Source organism: Lissotriton helveticus, chromosome 2_1, assembly GCF_964261635.1.
Source record: "Lissotriton helveticus chromosome 2_1, aLisHel1.1, whole genome shotgun sequence".
Lineage (NCBI taxonomy): Eukaryota > Metazoa > Chordata > Amphibia > Caudata > Salamandridae > Lissotriton > Lissotriton helveticus.
In genome coordinates, this window is record NC_136059.1 from 371,731,952 (window position 1) to 371,747,724 (window position 15,773).

Sequence of the window (15,773 nt, forward strand, 5' to 3'; positions counted from 1 at the left end):
CAACTCTCTGTGAATTATATATATATATATATATATATACATACATATATATATATATATATATATATATATACATATAGTTTTAGCAAATTCTGAAGGTATTGGCTAATGCCGGACCTAACAATGAGCAATCATTGCTAATAGCTGCAAGACTGCTCCGCTGTGCCAATCAAAATTGCGCAAATTATATCAAAATACTTACAAAAACTGTAATATATTAAGCAGTTTACCTCCAATATCAGGTACCAATATTCGTGCTGCACGGTCATCACTAGGAGGGATTGTTTTCTTTTGGAAATATGGTGTATCCTTTACCTGAAATCAGGTTATGGCACATTAATGCAACATGAGCATAACAATTACAACAATATATCTGCTGCTGTATTAGTTTATGCGCTTAATATCAAATGTTTACAAATGATTTTCCCTTTCAAAAAGAAACATTTATAAGACACCTTACTTTCAATTGAATAACCTTTATTGTACAAATAACTAAAATCATAACATAAACAATCATTCACATCATGATAAAACCCAATAAATTATAAATTTATAAAAAGGATTAAAACATTTCTCACAATTAAGAAGTGGAAAAAGCAGTCACTGTCATGATATTAGTCATATAAGATAACCCCTGGACAGTGAACTGGTCAATCAAGCATTATTATTATGTTTTGTTTGTAGTGATACAGTTGTCTTTTGATGGCTCACTGTCTGTTGGTGATAAACACTTACCTTAGTTAACGCCTGTAGGAGAGTAGGGTCTGCTTCCTATGTCACCCCACTTTTTGCTTTTGCTTTACTGGTTTTCGACTTAGATGTGGATGTGGGCCTGCTAATCAGACCCACTGCCCAGATGCACTCTCTCTAAATTCAAACCATGTACTCTAGGTACATACACAATTGGGAATTGGTTCACCTTGTCAGCCCATGTAGAAGTGTACCTTAGGTACTCAGGGCATGGGTGCAACCAAGGTCTACCAGGGGCTGCAGCATGTATTATGCCACCCCTGGCTAGCCACTCAAACTGACACAACTGGCTGATCACTCAGCTGGGGTAACGTCGTGTAATCACCCCTTGCTTAGGTATAGTATTCCTATATCTACCCTTAAATATAGACACACAGTAACCTATAAGTCACTACCTATGACAATAACCATAGGAGTGACTATGGTTATTGCCATTTGGTTATGTGTGAGATGGTGTTCTAGGATGAGCTGAGCCTGTCTGCAGCTTTCGGAACCATGTCCTTATAGCTGTTCTATGATATTGCCATACCATATACTCTTAAGTGCATTATGAACCTCGCGGTTAAATGCTAACTTTGGTTTGGCTTTATCTAATCATGTCGTGTAAGGTGTCATACGCTTTAGAATACTACCCCCTCGCCAATTCTGGCGACGGGGGTAGCATTCCACCCTTTTAGAGGGAGAAGACATGTTCGTTCTGACTATCCCGGTTAAAGTTAACCAGAGCCTCAGCATCACAAAATGGATGCTGCTGCCACAGACACAAGTCTGGCCTCCTGCTGCTGGACGAAACTCCGGCAGGGGAAGCCTGGACAATAGGTTTCTGTCACAGGGAGGTGCTAGCACCACCCCAGACAGGAGATAGTGGATTGGGGCAGGGAGGGCTGAATGAAACGAGACACTGCCTGGGGCACACAAGGTGTCTCATGCACCGGCCAGTTCAAATCGGTGCTGGGGCACAGCTCTGGCGCGAAACTGGACAAAGGGAAAGGGGTGTAACCACCCCCTTCCTGGGTCCCACCCATAGGAGCGACCTAGCAGGTAATCCAGCCCCTAGATTTGGTATATAGGTAGGAGCTGAGTCCCATGACTTTATATTTATCCTGATGAAATTTTGAAACGGAACTCTGGACCCTTCGACATTCAACTGACGTGAAGACTGAAGAATCTCCCTTGTGGCCAAGGAGTGACCACCCTGGGCAACCAGGCACCATCCAGCAACTTGACGGCTTGCTTTGTCCCCGTTCCTGCCGGAACTCGAGCGCAGAGCCTGACAAGACCTTGACTCCAGGACTCCTCTGACCCCACTGCACGACTCCAGCACAGCTGAGCCCCGTGGAAGGCGTTGGAATCCGTGGAACCAGGCAACTTGGAAAGTCTTCAACTTGCTAACAGCGCAGCTCCTGAGGCATCCTCGAAGCTGTGCACTGGGGACTGAGACACCCAGACACCGAGCTCCAATTGCACCGAAGATCAGCTCTCCACACTCCAAGAGTTCTGCATGGGGCCCTTCTGCTTGTGTTCTGCTCGACGCGTTGTCCAGTTGCTGGCCCGTTGGCTAGTAGCCCTCTGACGGCGATCCTTGTGAAAATCAATCGCTGGTCTGGTTGCTCCAGAGCGTGGGTTGCCTTTGCTTAGGCTTGTTGGCTCCAATCTTGAAGCTGACCGCTCCATCTGCGAGAACCTTCGTGGGACAGCTCCTCTCCAGCACCTGGTCGTCCTCGACGCCTCCTGGTCCGCGTGGCTGCAACGACAAGCTTCACATCCGCATCTGATTGCTCCTCGACGACATCTGGTTCCTCCCTGGTTCCACCTGGTCACTGGCTAGTGACCTAGACTCTGTCCCCTCTGCTTTCAGGTCCTCTTCCTCTCCGATCCACCTTTGGATCTATCCGGACATCTTCCTCCTGGTCGCCTGCAGCATCTTTCTTCAAGGCTCCATTGAGAACAACGACGAAACCCGACACACTTAAGACACCTATGCACCCGCAGCCCGTGGGTGAGGTAATGAGAGTACTTCGGTGCTCCAGTAGGGATTGACTATCCTAGTGTCCAGATTTCCTAGTTGTTTCCTCCTAGCTAGACCGGAAGTGTCCTAAATCTTCATTTACTTACCTTCTAAGTTCCCATTGATTTAACATTGACTCCCGCGTGTGTGTAAAGACACTGCACGCGCCGCCTGTGGGCCTCCTACTCCTAACCTAAGGGCCAGATAGTGTAGCCCCAGCGATTCTCTAGGCCCTAGGCCTGCTCCTTTCCGAAGTCGTGGTTCTTATACCACTTACTTAGTATATGGTTTTACGCGCCCCTAGGGCCTAACTGTAAATTGTGCTATTTAAAGTATTTTCTCAGTGTAACTTGTTATGTGCTTATGCCTCTGACCTCATAAAGAGTTCAGAGGAGTGTGTTAGTGAATAAATACATATATATTTTATATATATCCTGTGTGGTGTCCTTTCATCTGGTATTCAAGGGGTTACATATGGTAAAACAGCTGGCTTTACACTCCCTCAAGAGTCTTTTAGCCTAAGACTGTTCTGTCCACGCTACATCTAGGATAGCTGGTCTATAAGGTTGACTTTACAACCATCACCATAAGGGTTGTTTGGACTGGTGCAAGGTGCTCACTAGAATAGTGAACATCATATTCCAGGCCAACTTCTCACAACGCCTTTTCTGGTACGGAGGCTAACTAACCGCAGAATCTTCACATTATATTATACCACAGGCGTTAAGACTAGATCTGGAAAACTATGAGCAGCACTTCTGCATACCAGTAGGCGGCATAGATCGGCTCGACATCCGCATTGATGTTGCAGTGCCCCTATAAGCACCACTCCGGCGCACGGTCATCAGATCCTTTTGTGAATATTTCCACCCCAAAAACGCAGAGCTATGAAAAAACATTTTTTGACTAGTTTGCAAAATCTGATAGGATCCTTGGGTGAAGAGCCTAGTAGGCAAATCGTTGAGAATGGGAGGTTCGGTGTGGATTCTGCGGTTTGACAGAGCCTCCACCAGAAATAGCATTACAGAAGGTGAGTGACTTGTTTTTCTGATAGAGACTTGCAATCACAGATTTCTCCCCGTAGAAAATATACCCAAGCAATACCTTCCCGAAGGAGGGTCAGTGAACTGGCTCAAACGAAAAATTCCTGGAGGACCAAGCAGGCGATATGCTCCTCACGACAGACCTGACAAACAAGTTACTTACCTTTGGTAACACATTATCTGACTATCTAGGTGTAGATTCCTTACCTTAGAATTAGACTGGATCCGAAATTGCTTTCAAGAGCAGAACCCCTATGCAGTAATAAGTGGCGTTGCTCGTCTATGCGTGGTGTCGTCAGCATTGCACACGCTGGAAGTCCCTATAGAGGAGCTATCCCACCGATGTGCTAACGTCAGTTTTTTTCATGATTTTCCACACCTGGAATGTAGAGCCACGAAGAACATTGACCACTGGCGTGTTTGTGAGAAAATGCCCTCTTTCTTGCATGGTATGTCCCCACTTTTTGCGTAATTGCTGATGTGCTTTGACTGTGTTCTTTCTCTAAAAACTGCATTGAAGCCTAAACCCAATTGGCATCTCTGGCCCCATGTCAGCCCCTGGTAAATGGTACCATAGGTACCCAAGGCACTGTGACCAGAGAAGGCCACTAAGGCTGTAGCACTTATGGTGCCACCCTTAGAGGCCCTGTACCCTGACACACACACACTGCCTTTGAAGGCTGAGTGTCTTGGTGTAGAACAAAACAAAGAGTCAACATGTCACACATCCCTGTGTGCCATGCCCACAAAACACTGCCCTGGTATCCATCATTCACCCCTCTAGCTGGGTCCCCTATGCCATTTGTGAGGGTACGGGTGCATGAGCCCTGTACCCCTACAGTACTCAGGTCCATTCCTGGGCACTGTAAGTGTAGTGCTGCCATTAAGAGTATATGGTGCTGGGAGGTTGTCCTTACGAACTGCACAGCACCATAATGGTTGCACGTAAGACTGAGAAGTCTGGTATCAAACTTCTCAGCACATTAAACCCACACTGATGCCACTGTGGGATTTAATGTAAAATGCACGACAGAGGGCATCTTAGAGATGCCCCCTGAAACTCCACCAATTCCCAGTGACCTGACTGAGTGGCTGCCTAGGCTGCCACCACCAGACATGTTTCCGGACCCCCTGGGTCGAGAGCTTGCTGCTCTCGGGGGCCTGAAACAATGCACATCCTGGGACAAGGTGCCAAGCCTCCTCCCCCAGGATGGTCAGGGTTCACGAAGGAGAAGCTTCAAAGGCATGCACCTTTGTGAGCCTCTCCAGACCACTTGCTGTACTCAGCAACTGGTCCCCACTGGTTCTACCCCAAACAGGTTTACCCACCTCTGCCAACTCCACCCTTAAGGTGGGGGAGGCGAGGTGAAGCGCAACCTCGAGACCCCGCCATTTTGAGGATGGGGGAACCCAGCTAACCAGGGAGAGGGTCCTGCCCCCCTCCCACTGGAGAGTGGCAGAATAGGGGGTGTACCCACCCCAGGGAAGGGACCCATTGGTCCCTGACCTTTACCTACCTGTAACGCCCCTAAATTTAGTATTTAGGGGCACTCTGAACCTTCCTTCCTCAGATCCAGCAACCACAAGAAAAGAAGAAGGACGAGAAGCCGGGCAAAGCTAACAAGAGGACGACGCCCACTGACTTGGCCCCAGCCCTACAGGCCTGTCTCCCCTCAAACCTGCTCCTGCGAAACCCCGGCGTATCCAGCGGCCAGCAACCTCAAAAACCCCGGAGGAGCTGCCTGCATTCACTTTCCAAGCTGTTTCTCCCGTGAACACCGGACGTGTTTAAACTGCTGCTTCTGGTGCCAGCCAGAAACTGCGAATCTAGCACACTTTGCCCCCGCCGAGCCCGGCCCGTGTTTGAGTGAACAAACACCACAAGGAGGTCCCCCTGGCAATCCTGACCCGAGACCCGGCGACCCCTGACCTGCCTCAAGCCTCCAGACGATGCCTGCAGCCTCAATCCAGAGGACACCCCCTACCGTGACCAGAGCGGGTAAGAAAATACAACATCCAAAGGCACCCCTGCACTAGATGCCCCACGGCCTTGTGTGCCCATCCCAGCGGTGCCTAACCATCCCTCTACATACCAACTTACCCCTCGAAGTGGTGGTAACTCCTGGAAGATCCTCGTCCCCGAGCATGCAGTGTTTCTTTGTCCCAGAGAATCCCCATTGAAATCAACAGGGCACCCGACCTCAAAACAGCACCCTGCACCCGGCTGCCCTAGCACAGCTGAGGGTGCCCCTTTGGTAACTTGGTCCCCAACTTGCCCTGAGCTTAACCTTAGGTGCTTTGCTCCCACGACCCTGTGGCCTGCTTGCCAGCCGCCACCAACCGGAGCCCCCCTATCCTCCGTGGGATAACAGTGGGTCTCAACACTCTGCACCCGGCCGCTCGAGTGCCGCTGAGGGTGCAACAACAGTGCATCACTAACCCTGGGAGACCCCTAAGTCTAACCCCAGAACCAATTACTTACCTTGAAACCGATAACTAATTTTTCCTCCCTGGATAACATTGACACTTTTTCTTCCAAAAAGTTTCTACGGGTCGACTTTTGAAAACTACCAATATTCCTTAAAAATCAGCCCAATAAAAAAAAATGTATTTTCTCAACTGTTTCCAGGAAATGTCCCAGTGCTGAATCCAGGATCCAGCATTGAGTAAGAAAAAGTATTGATAACCTAACTTACCTGCTAAGTGAATTTCCTCCCATAGGATAACATTGGTGATTCTATGTGAAAAAGTGTCAACTTTTGAAATGCAATAATATTCTTAAAAAATCGTACCTTTAACCAAAACGCATTTACTCACCTGTTTTCAGGAAATGTACCAGGGCTGAATCTAGGATCCAGTCCTGTGTTAGCAAAAGTAATCTGAAAAGTAATTAACTGCATTTTACTTTAAAAACCCATTTATTTGAATCTACTATACCTGCAATGTGTTGCAAACTGCTTACTTAAAACTGTAACCAAAACCAGTACAAGTTACACTGCAATTTTGCACTGTGCTCATACAAGTAATTTACTACTGAAAAGTATTTTTATGCTTACCTGTACCAGGCTTGCTTGATTCTAGAAATCAAAGAACAGTTTATTTTTGTATACAAAACAATTGGCCTAGAGTTCAGTTCTTGAGTGTGTGGATTCATTTGCTGACTGAGTGTGTACATCAAATAATTTAAACTGTCCTCTGATACTGCCTTACTGCTCGACTAAGCTACCACTTTGGAGAGTAAGCTTCTATCTAACTTTAGCCTCTGCCAAACCTCTGGAGACCCTTGGACTCTATACACACTGTGCCTCACTTTGGTGCAGTATATATAGAGCCAGTTTCTTACAGTGTCAAACTAGGGCCCTGAAAAGGGAGCAGTAGTGTACCTGAAAATCTATTCGCAGAGCGGGCAGGATGGATGGGTGAGTAAGGAATCTGCAGCTAGATAGAGATTCTATCAGATAAAGCGTTACTGAAGGTAAATAACTGTACGTATAATAGAGACGTCTAGCCGCAGACTCTTTACCCTAGAATAGGTAACCAAGCAATATCTCCCCAGAGGAGGATATGAGAACTTGATTTATACTAGAAAGTCCTGCAAGACTGAACGGGCAAAGTGCCCATCCTTACAGACCAGACTATCCAGGCAGCAGTGCTTTGTGAATGTGTGAGGTGAAGCCCACATTGCAGACCCACATATGTCCAGGACTAGAACTCTGCATGCTAACACAGTGGTTGCAGCCTTTGCTCAGGTGGAATGAGCCTCGTGGCCAATGTGTAGCAGATCTTCATGCAGAGCTGAATCCATAGGGAAATGGTTCTTTTCTGCATGGCCTTTCAGCCACCCAGAATGGTCGTGTGAGGTTGATGCTATTTTTCGGTCCAGTCCATGGAGTCTCTCTTACGTTGAGGGATGATGTGGAGCATAAAAGGAAGGCAAGGCGATGGACTAGTCTACCTGGAATGGCGTGACTACCTTCAGTAAGAATGATGCTTGAGTCAGAAGTACCAGTTTGTCTGGGTAAAAAGAGATGTCTGAAGGCAGAGATGACAGTGCCTGCAGTTCACTAGCCTTCCGGGTAGGTGAAACTGCCACCAGAAAGGTCTTCTTGATGGTAAGGAGCCTGAGATGGCAGTTTAACAGGGGGTTCAAAGGGAGCACACATAAGAAAAGTAAGAACCAAATTGAGGTCCCATTGAGGCACAAAGAAGGATACTGGAGTGAACATATGTTGTAGACCTTTTAGGAACCTATTTAATAGGGGACTTGAAAAGGGAAAGCTGATCGGGAAACCGCAGAAAACCAGAGATAGCAGATAAATAACCTTTAAATGTGCACAATGCAGAGCTCTGCTGGGCCAGGTTAAGTATAAACAAAAGTACTTGAGAAAGGGCTGCAGACATTTACTTCAACGGCCGGCATATACCATCTTGGTGGAGGAACACTGAGCTGCAAAGATAAAATTACAAGACTTTGTGCAGAAGGTCAAAGGCTGTTGCCGCTCAATCTCCACGCATGAAGGCAGAGCGTTGATAGGTTTGAGTGGAGAACCCTCCCCTGCTACCAGAAGATCCTGCTGTAAGGGCAGCTTGTTTGGACGACCGATGGACATGCTCAACTGCTGGGGATACCAGACTCTCCAAGCCTGATCCAGAGCCACAAGAATGACTTGGGCCCAGTCGTTCCTGATCTTGAGAACTCTGGGCAGAAGTGGTATTGGCGGAAAGGGGCACAGGAGGCCACAGCTCCACTCAAGAGGAAAAACGTCTCCAAGCGAGACCTGCCTTTGAAACTCCAGCATGCCTCGCTGATGACATTGTGAATTCTCAGCGGTGGGAAACAGATCTACCCAAGGCTCTCCCAACTGCTGAAAGAGACCTTGCACCACCTTCGGTTGGAGAAGCCACTTGTAATCTGCTAGGCATCTTCAGTGAAGTTTGCCCGCTCAGGAGCCTGCCGGATGTTGTACCACTGGGGAAATGCCCTGACGTTCCAGCCATGTCCGGAGTGGCATGGTCTCTTATTAGAGGTTCCACAACCCCAACCTGCCTTGTTTGTTGTATTACCACTTGGCAGTGGTGTTGTCTGAACATCTGCACTAGCCTTCCCTTTCAATGCCAGTAGGATCGCTCCAAGCTCCAACAGGTTGCTGTTGAGCACGGATTCCACTGAGACCAGAGTCCTCTGATCTCCACCTCTTCCAGATGGATGCCCCAGCCCAGGAGAGGTCCACCAGTAACTACAGTCAGCTCTGGTTTCAGAAAGGAGAGGTGTCTGCCACTAACCAAACTGTGGTTCGTCAGCTATCACTGCAGGTCTTTTGCAATGCTCTCTAAGATGTGGACCACTTTGTAGAGATTGCCTTGATGCTGCGCCCACTAGAACTCAAGTCCTATTGCAGAGCCTGCGTTTCCAGCAGGCATGTATTACAAGCAGGATGCAGGTGGCCATGAGAGTCAGTCTCACCAAAATCCAAGATGAAGCCTGAAACAACAGTCTCATAGCCTGAATATTCTGCAATAGCTGTTCTGAAGGACATGTCTGAAACTGCATTGTCCAGAACAGACCCAATGAAAAATAGCGTCTGAGAAGGGATCAGGTGTGACTTTGGCATATTGATAGTGAACCCCAGTGAGTGCAGGAGGTTCACCGTAGCCTGGAGATGACCACCTGGGATGAGCCCATCTTCAGCGGCCAGTCATCGTGACAGGAGAAGACTTGCATCCCTGATCTCCGCAGATAAGCTGCAACCACCACCATCACCTTGGTGAACACTCAAAGAGGGCTGGTAAGGCCAGAGGAGAGCACGGTGAACTTAAAATGAACCACAGGTAATGTCTGTGTGCAGGCAGGTCAGGAATGTGGAATATGTTTCCTACACTACCATCCAGCACATTGAATTGCTCCTGTTTTCAGGAAAAAATTGAAAGGGAGCAGGTCTAGGATAGGACGAAGGCCTCCGTCCTTCTTGGGCACCAGAAAGTAACGGGAATAACAATCACGACCTGCTTCTAATACCCTCTCCATGGCTCACTTGTCCAAGAGAGTTGCCACTTCCTGGCGGAGTAAGGAGATGTTATCCTCCATCAACCTGTCGCACATGGGTGGAGAGGCAGTCACAAAGGGGAGGGAGTAGCCCCTTTGGCCAATTTGGAGAACCCAGCAGTTAGATGTTATCGACCTCTAGTAGTGCAGGTGATGGCGCCCAGCCACCCCACTGGATGCCCATGATGGTCCAGGGGCAAACTAAAGAGGCTTGGAAGCTGCATCTGCCAGGGAGGTAGCAGACTGGCCCAACTTCTGGCTACCTGACCCACAAGGTCTGTGGGTACCGCGTCCCTACCACACAAGGACTGGGTAGCCTGCAGGCCGTGGTGGCAGGGCAGGTAGAGACGCGGCTGGAATCCCTTTGTAGGAAAGTGCCCTTTTGACATGGTTAACCCCCCAACTTTTATGCCTGGTATCTGATGCAACTTTGACTGAAAGTGTAATGGGTTCCTGCTAACATATCCCCAGTACCAGGGTTCTTTCCCTAAACTGTACCATTGTTCCACAATTACCACCCCTTTAGGTTCCATGTAAGTCCCTAGTAAATGGTACCCCTGGAACCTATGACACTGGGACTAAAGAGGTTCCCTAAGGGCTGCAGCATGAATTGTGCTACACTAGGGGGCCCCTCAACAAGCCCAAGCAAAACTGTCATTGCAGCCTGCGTGTCTTGCTGCAGAGAAAAATAAAGAGTCAGCATAACACATCCCTGTGTGCAATACCTTCAAAACACTACATGTGGTATAGGCCAATCACCCCTAAAGTAGGCCTAAGACAGGGTGCACTATACTCCACGTGTGGGCATAACTGCGATAGTGGATATGTCCCTGTGATATCAAAATCAATTCTTAGATATCGCAAGTGCTCACGAAAGTCATACAAAGTACATGGGCTGGACGTAAAAGTTACTTACCTTTGGTAATGCTATATCTGGTCGAGAGACAGTCTAGCCGCAGATTCCTTAACTTTGAATTTCCCCCAGGAGTCAGTCTGGATTCGGGGATTTTTCAGCAGTATGTCTGCGCACCGAGGGCGGTCCTGTACGGCTCCGTAATGAAGTCGTCTTTGGATATGACTTCAGTGGAGCCATGTAAGTCCCCTCCGACGTGCTGACATCAGTTTTCTACTGTGAAACTTTTCTGCGCCAAAACACGGAGCAACTACAAGAACTGATTGTGGAAACAGTGTGCCAAAAAAAAGATCAAAAAGCTTTGAAACAACAATAAAAAGAAACAAGAAAGTGTATGAAACTACCAGACAAGGATTTTAGAAAATATACCCATAAAAATAAATTTTACCACGGAGCCACAAGAAAATGGGCACCCTGGAGATTAACCCATAAGAGGGGAGAGACCATACCCTCTATGAACCATTCAATAAAGCACAAGTTACTTACCTTCGGTAACGATATATCTGTAAGAAACATTATTTAGTGTTAGATTCCTTACCTTAGAATATCCCCAGGCATCAGACTGGATCCGGAAAGTTTTCGTCAGCAGCACCCTTGCGTGTCAGTAGGCGTTGTCTGCGGCGGAGTACTTAGACGCCGCCCTCGCTCGCTGACGTTTTTCTTTTTTCTGCCAGCTAGCGCAGATCCGGGAAGAGCAGTACTCTAGTCAATTTTTGACTAAGATTTTTGATCTCTTTTGATCATCTTTCCAGTCGATTATCGACTCGCTGTGCCGTTAGGGATGCCTGGTTTTAAACCTTGTGATGCCTGTCACCGCCTGATGTCGGTGACCGACCCCCACTGTTTAAGTCACACCATGATCTATTGACATGAATAGGGGCAAGGTGTACTAATAAGAAATAAATTAAAACTGCTCACTGGTGTAAAAACCAGGGTGTAAAAGAAGTACACACATACTTCACCATTCACACCCATTCAAACGAAGCGTGGCGAACTGAACATTGAAAGTATTTAGACCAACCAGAGATTGACCTACTGATCACTGGAATACGAAGCCCGCACTGAAAGGGTATAACCCCTATCGCAAAAGAACTTTGCAGAACGGAGAGGATGGGTGGGGTGTTAAGGAATCTGTGGCTCAACGGTGTCTCTACCAGGTATAGCGTTACCGAAGGTATGTAACTTTTACATCTGATAGAGACATCTAGCTGCAAATTCCTGAACTTTGAATTAAATACCATAGCTATACCCCACTGAAGGAGGGTCTGCAAACTAATCCCACAGAGGTTCTCAAAGAGAAGTAGCCGGTCTTAGAATCACTGGCCAAGTATAAGTGGGAATTGCAAAACAAGAGCTGGCTCTTAATAGAAACTTTTGACCTCTGTCATAGAGCCTTATCAATAAAAGTAACCTTACAGGTCTGAGAAAAATCAGTCCTTGAAGAAAAAGAGTTAAAAACCTTTAAGAATCTCCCGTCAGAAGACAGATATGAACCCTTAACCCTTAAAAAAAGGGAAGACGACTGGATGACCAAAGGGATCAAATGCATGACAGAAGTCATATAATCTGTATTGTTGCCGACAATAAAGATTTATAAAAAGAGCCGTCATGCCGAAATCCTAATAGGATCCATTTCCCCAGGGGAAAGATGAACAATACCCCTGTGTCATGATTTAGTGTGAACACCACTAGCATCCACAATAATTCAATGCCACAAAAAATGCATAAACAAAAAAAAAAAAAATATATATATATATATATATATATATATACAAAATTCAATCCACAAGTGAGGAAAGAGGCAGCACACCATTCCACGATCGAATACTTTATTTGTCACTAACAACGCGTTTCAACTGGAAACGGCCTTTGCCAAGTTAGTTACTACTTCCTTGGATACAATTTATATGCTAGTGTCATCATAATAGACATAAAATTGGGAGTAACATGGAAATCCCAAAGTCACTAATATATCATTTGAGAAATTTACATTGTGTATTACGGATGCATGAAGTATACGTTCATATTTTTTTACTTTTATGATAAAAGAAAACATAACATTTGTACTGACATAGCTAGATGCACTATTACCGTTGTCGCAGATTTAATCGAAATAGAAAAAATGCTTCCCAGTATCACAAGCGGCTAATTACTTCACCTGATTGTTAATGCATTCAGGAATGACAATGTAGTCATAGGCACTCATCTAGTCACATCACTGCAGTATTTATGAAATAGTTGGGAAATACGTGATGTAAATATACATAAGTACCCCTCAGTGAATTTTTTTGCACGTAGATGCCATGTGCCCATATACTGCCCTGATAATATACATTTTAGTGAGGTCCCCGCATTTAATTAAATCAATACACAGATGCGGCAATAGATTCAATGTAAGTGAAGTACTGCGCAACTACTCCTATATGACATTTTTAGAACTAGCATATCAATATCAAGTGTGAGGATTCAAACAAGTATGAACAGGAGAACTGGGGAGTGGGGTCTAAGCACAATTGCACCTATCCTAAGTACTGCCTTGTTTAGTTTTGTTGGTGCCACGGACCGGAGATTCAATATCCCCTAAACCTCCCAGGACAAAAACATTTTAATCCGGCACACGAATTTCTTTTTTCAATTATTCAACAATAACCAGGTTTTATTCTCATATATTGGAGAGAGCACTGTATTTGCAGTATCGAATCGCTTAGGTTTGATGGCCAAGCAATTGCTGAAATTTTATGAGTGAGTTTGGGCCGGCTCCATCACGTGGCGTCTTCCGTAGCGGAAGACGCCCAGCGATGGAGCCGGCCGAAACTCACTCATAAAATTTCAACAACAATTTTCCCGCCCCACCGACAGTTTCTTCAGTTCCTCTGGGACCACCACACTTACAAGTTCACTTCTCTCCCTTTCGGGCTCTCCTCGGCTCCTTGGTGTTTCACCAAGGTGCTCAAGCCGGTCATGGAGTTCTTACGGTCCAGGGGAGTCAGGATGATCATTTACCTAGACGATCTTCTCCTGATGGCAGTTTGTCCAAACCGCTTGCTGCAACAGCTTCAGATGGCTTTGTCCCTCCTTCAGGACATAGGATTTGTGATCAACAAGAAGAAATCTCTGTTGCAACCGACCCAGAACATTACATTCTTGGGGTTCATCATAGACTCCATTGCATCTACGCTTAGTCTTCTGGGCAGGAAAGGGACCAAAATCCATCACGAACTCCGTCGGGTTCTGTCCAAACTTCAGATTTCCCTCCGCCAGCTGGATCGAGTGGTGGGACTTTTGTCAGCAACAATACAAGCGATTTTCCCGGGCCCGCTCCATTACAGGGCGTTGCAGTGCCTCAAAGGCTTCTTCCTTCGCAAACGATATCCGTATTCTCACAAGATCTCTCTGTCCATAGAGGCAAGGTCCGAAATCCAGTGGTGGTTGGACCACATGGAGGCGTGGAGCGGGAGAGCAATCTTCTGGTCGCTCCGGACATGATTATAGAATAGGATGCCAGCAGGCTAGGTTGGGGGGCCTGATGCGGAGATCTCTCCACAGAAGGATTGCGATCTCCAGACGAACAGAAGTTACACATAAATTGTTTAGAACTTCTGGCGGGGTCTTTCGCAGTACGTTGCTGGACGAAAGATTCAGTTCAGTCTTGTGTGATTCTGAAAATGAACACCATCTTGGCGGTCTGTTATGTGAATCACTTAGGGGGTACGAAGTCAAAATCCCTGTCGGATCTGGCAGCAAGTTTTTGGCAGTATTGCCTCGACAATCAGGTCTCTGTCAGGGCAGAATATCTCCCAGGTTGGGACAATCTAAAAGCCGACAATCTCGCCACTTCAGGGATTCAAGTCTCTGGCATCTGGACCCGTCCGTGTTCGGGAGGTTGCGCGACCTCTGGGGTCCCTTATCGGTGGACTTGTTTGCATCCAGGCTGCATCACCAGGTCCAGCGTTTTTTCAGCTGGCGACCAGATCCTCTTGCGGATGTGACGGATGCGTTTCTCCAGAATGAGAGTGCGGAGATGGGTTACACGTTCCCGCCCTTCGCAATGATCACGAGGGTGACTGCGCAAGTTCGCAGACAAACGGATCTGGTGGAGGTCACAAGTATGTTTTCCAGTTCTTCTGGAACTTTCTTGGGATTTTCCAATCCTACTCACCCAATTTCCAACTCTCCTTCCGAGTCCGGACGGGTCTCCTCACCCTCTGGTGTTCACAAACTCTCTGAGGCTCATGGCGTGGCGGATTTCAGGGGCCGATGGGAAGCCCCGGGCCTTTCGAAGGAGGCTGAATCCTTTTTCGCGAAGGAATGGGCGGACAGTGCTGTTAAGAGATACAGGTCCGCATGGCACAGATGGACCCGTTGGTGTTTGCAACGGAGTTTTGATCTCTTGGTCACAGATGTGGTCCACATAGTGACAGTGTTGGCCCAACTGGCCTCTGAGGGATTGGCCTATCAGTCCATTAACGCTTTCCGGTCGGCTGTTTCTTCCGGCCATGTGCCTGTTGATGGGGCTCCAGTGGGTGTGCACCCCTTAGTTTGCCGATTGTTGCGTGGAATTAGCCTTTCCCTTCCCTCGGGGCCTCGTTATTCCGCCCTTTGAGACGTTAATCAAGTCCTTTACCTGTTTTTATCCTGGCAGCAAAATAGATACCTCTCCAGGAAAGAGTTGTCAGCGAAATTGGCCATGCTTCTATGCCTCATTCCTTGTAGACGGATATCGGATGTGAGAGCCCTGGATATTTCTGGCAGGATTTTTACTCCAGAGGGAGTGACGTTTACTTTACTCAGACGCACTAAGTGCCATACTAGATCAATTTCATACCCTCAGTTTCCTTATTCCCCGAAGCTCTGTGTGGTTTGTTGCCTTAAAGCCTATGAGGAGATGACGGAGGAGTTTCGCCCTCCTGGCGGGAGACCACTCCTCATTTCATTGCGGTTTCTTCACCAACCATTGCTAGGAGGGTGCGTTGGGTGTTGCAGGAAGCGGGCATCAACCTTAGTCAATTTGGAGCA

At 47.1% G+C, this 15,773-nt stretch overlaps 1 protein-coding gene across 3 annotated transcripts in view; it reads right to left on the reverse strand.

The window, feature by feature from the left end:
* RICTOR (RPTOR independent companion of MTOR complex 2) overlaps window positions 1–15,773 on the reverse strand; it is a 1,600,666-nt gene that overhangs the window by 417,059 nt on the left and 1,167,834 nt on the right. For all 3 annotated transcript variants that reach the window (XM_078674985.1, XM_078674984.1, XM_078674983.1), the window contains exon 33: window positions 231–315. In XM_078674985.1, the coding sequence (XP_078531111.1) occupies window positions 231–315 (85 nt within the window). The remainder of the gene's footprint in view (window positions 1–230; window positions 316–15,773) is intronic.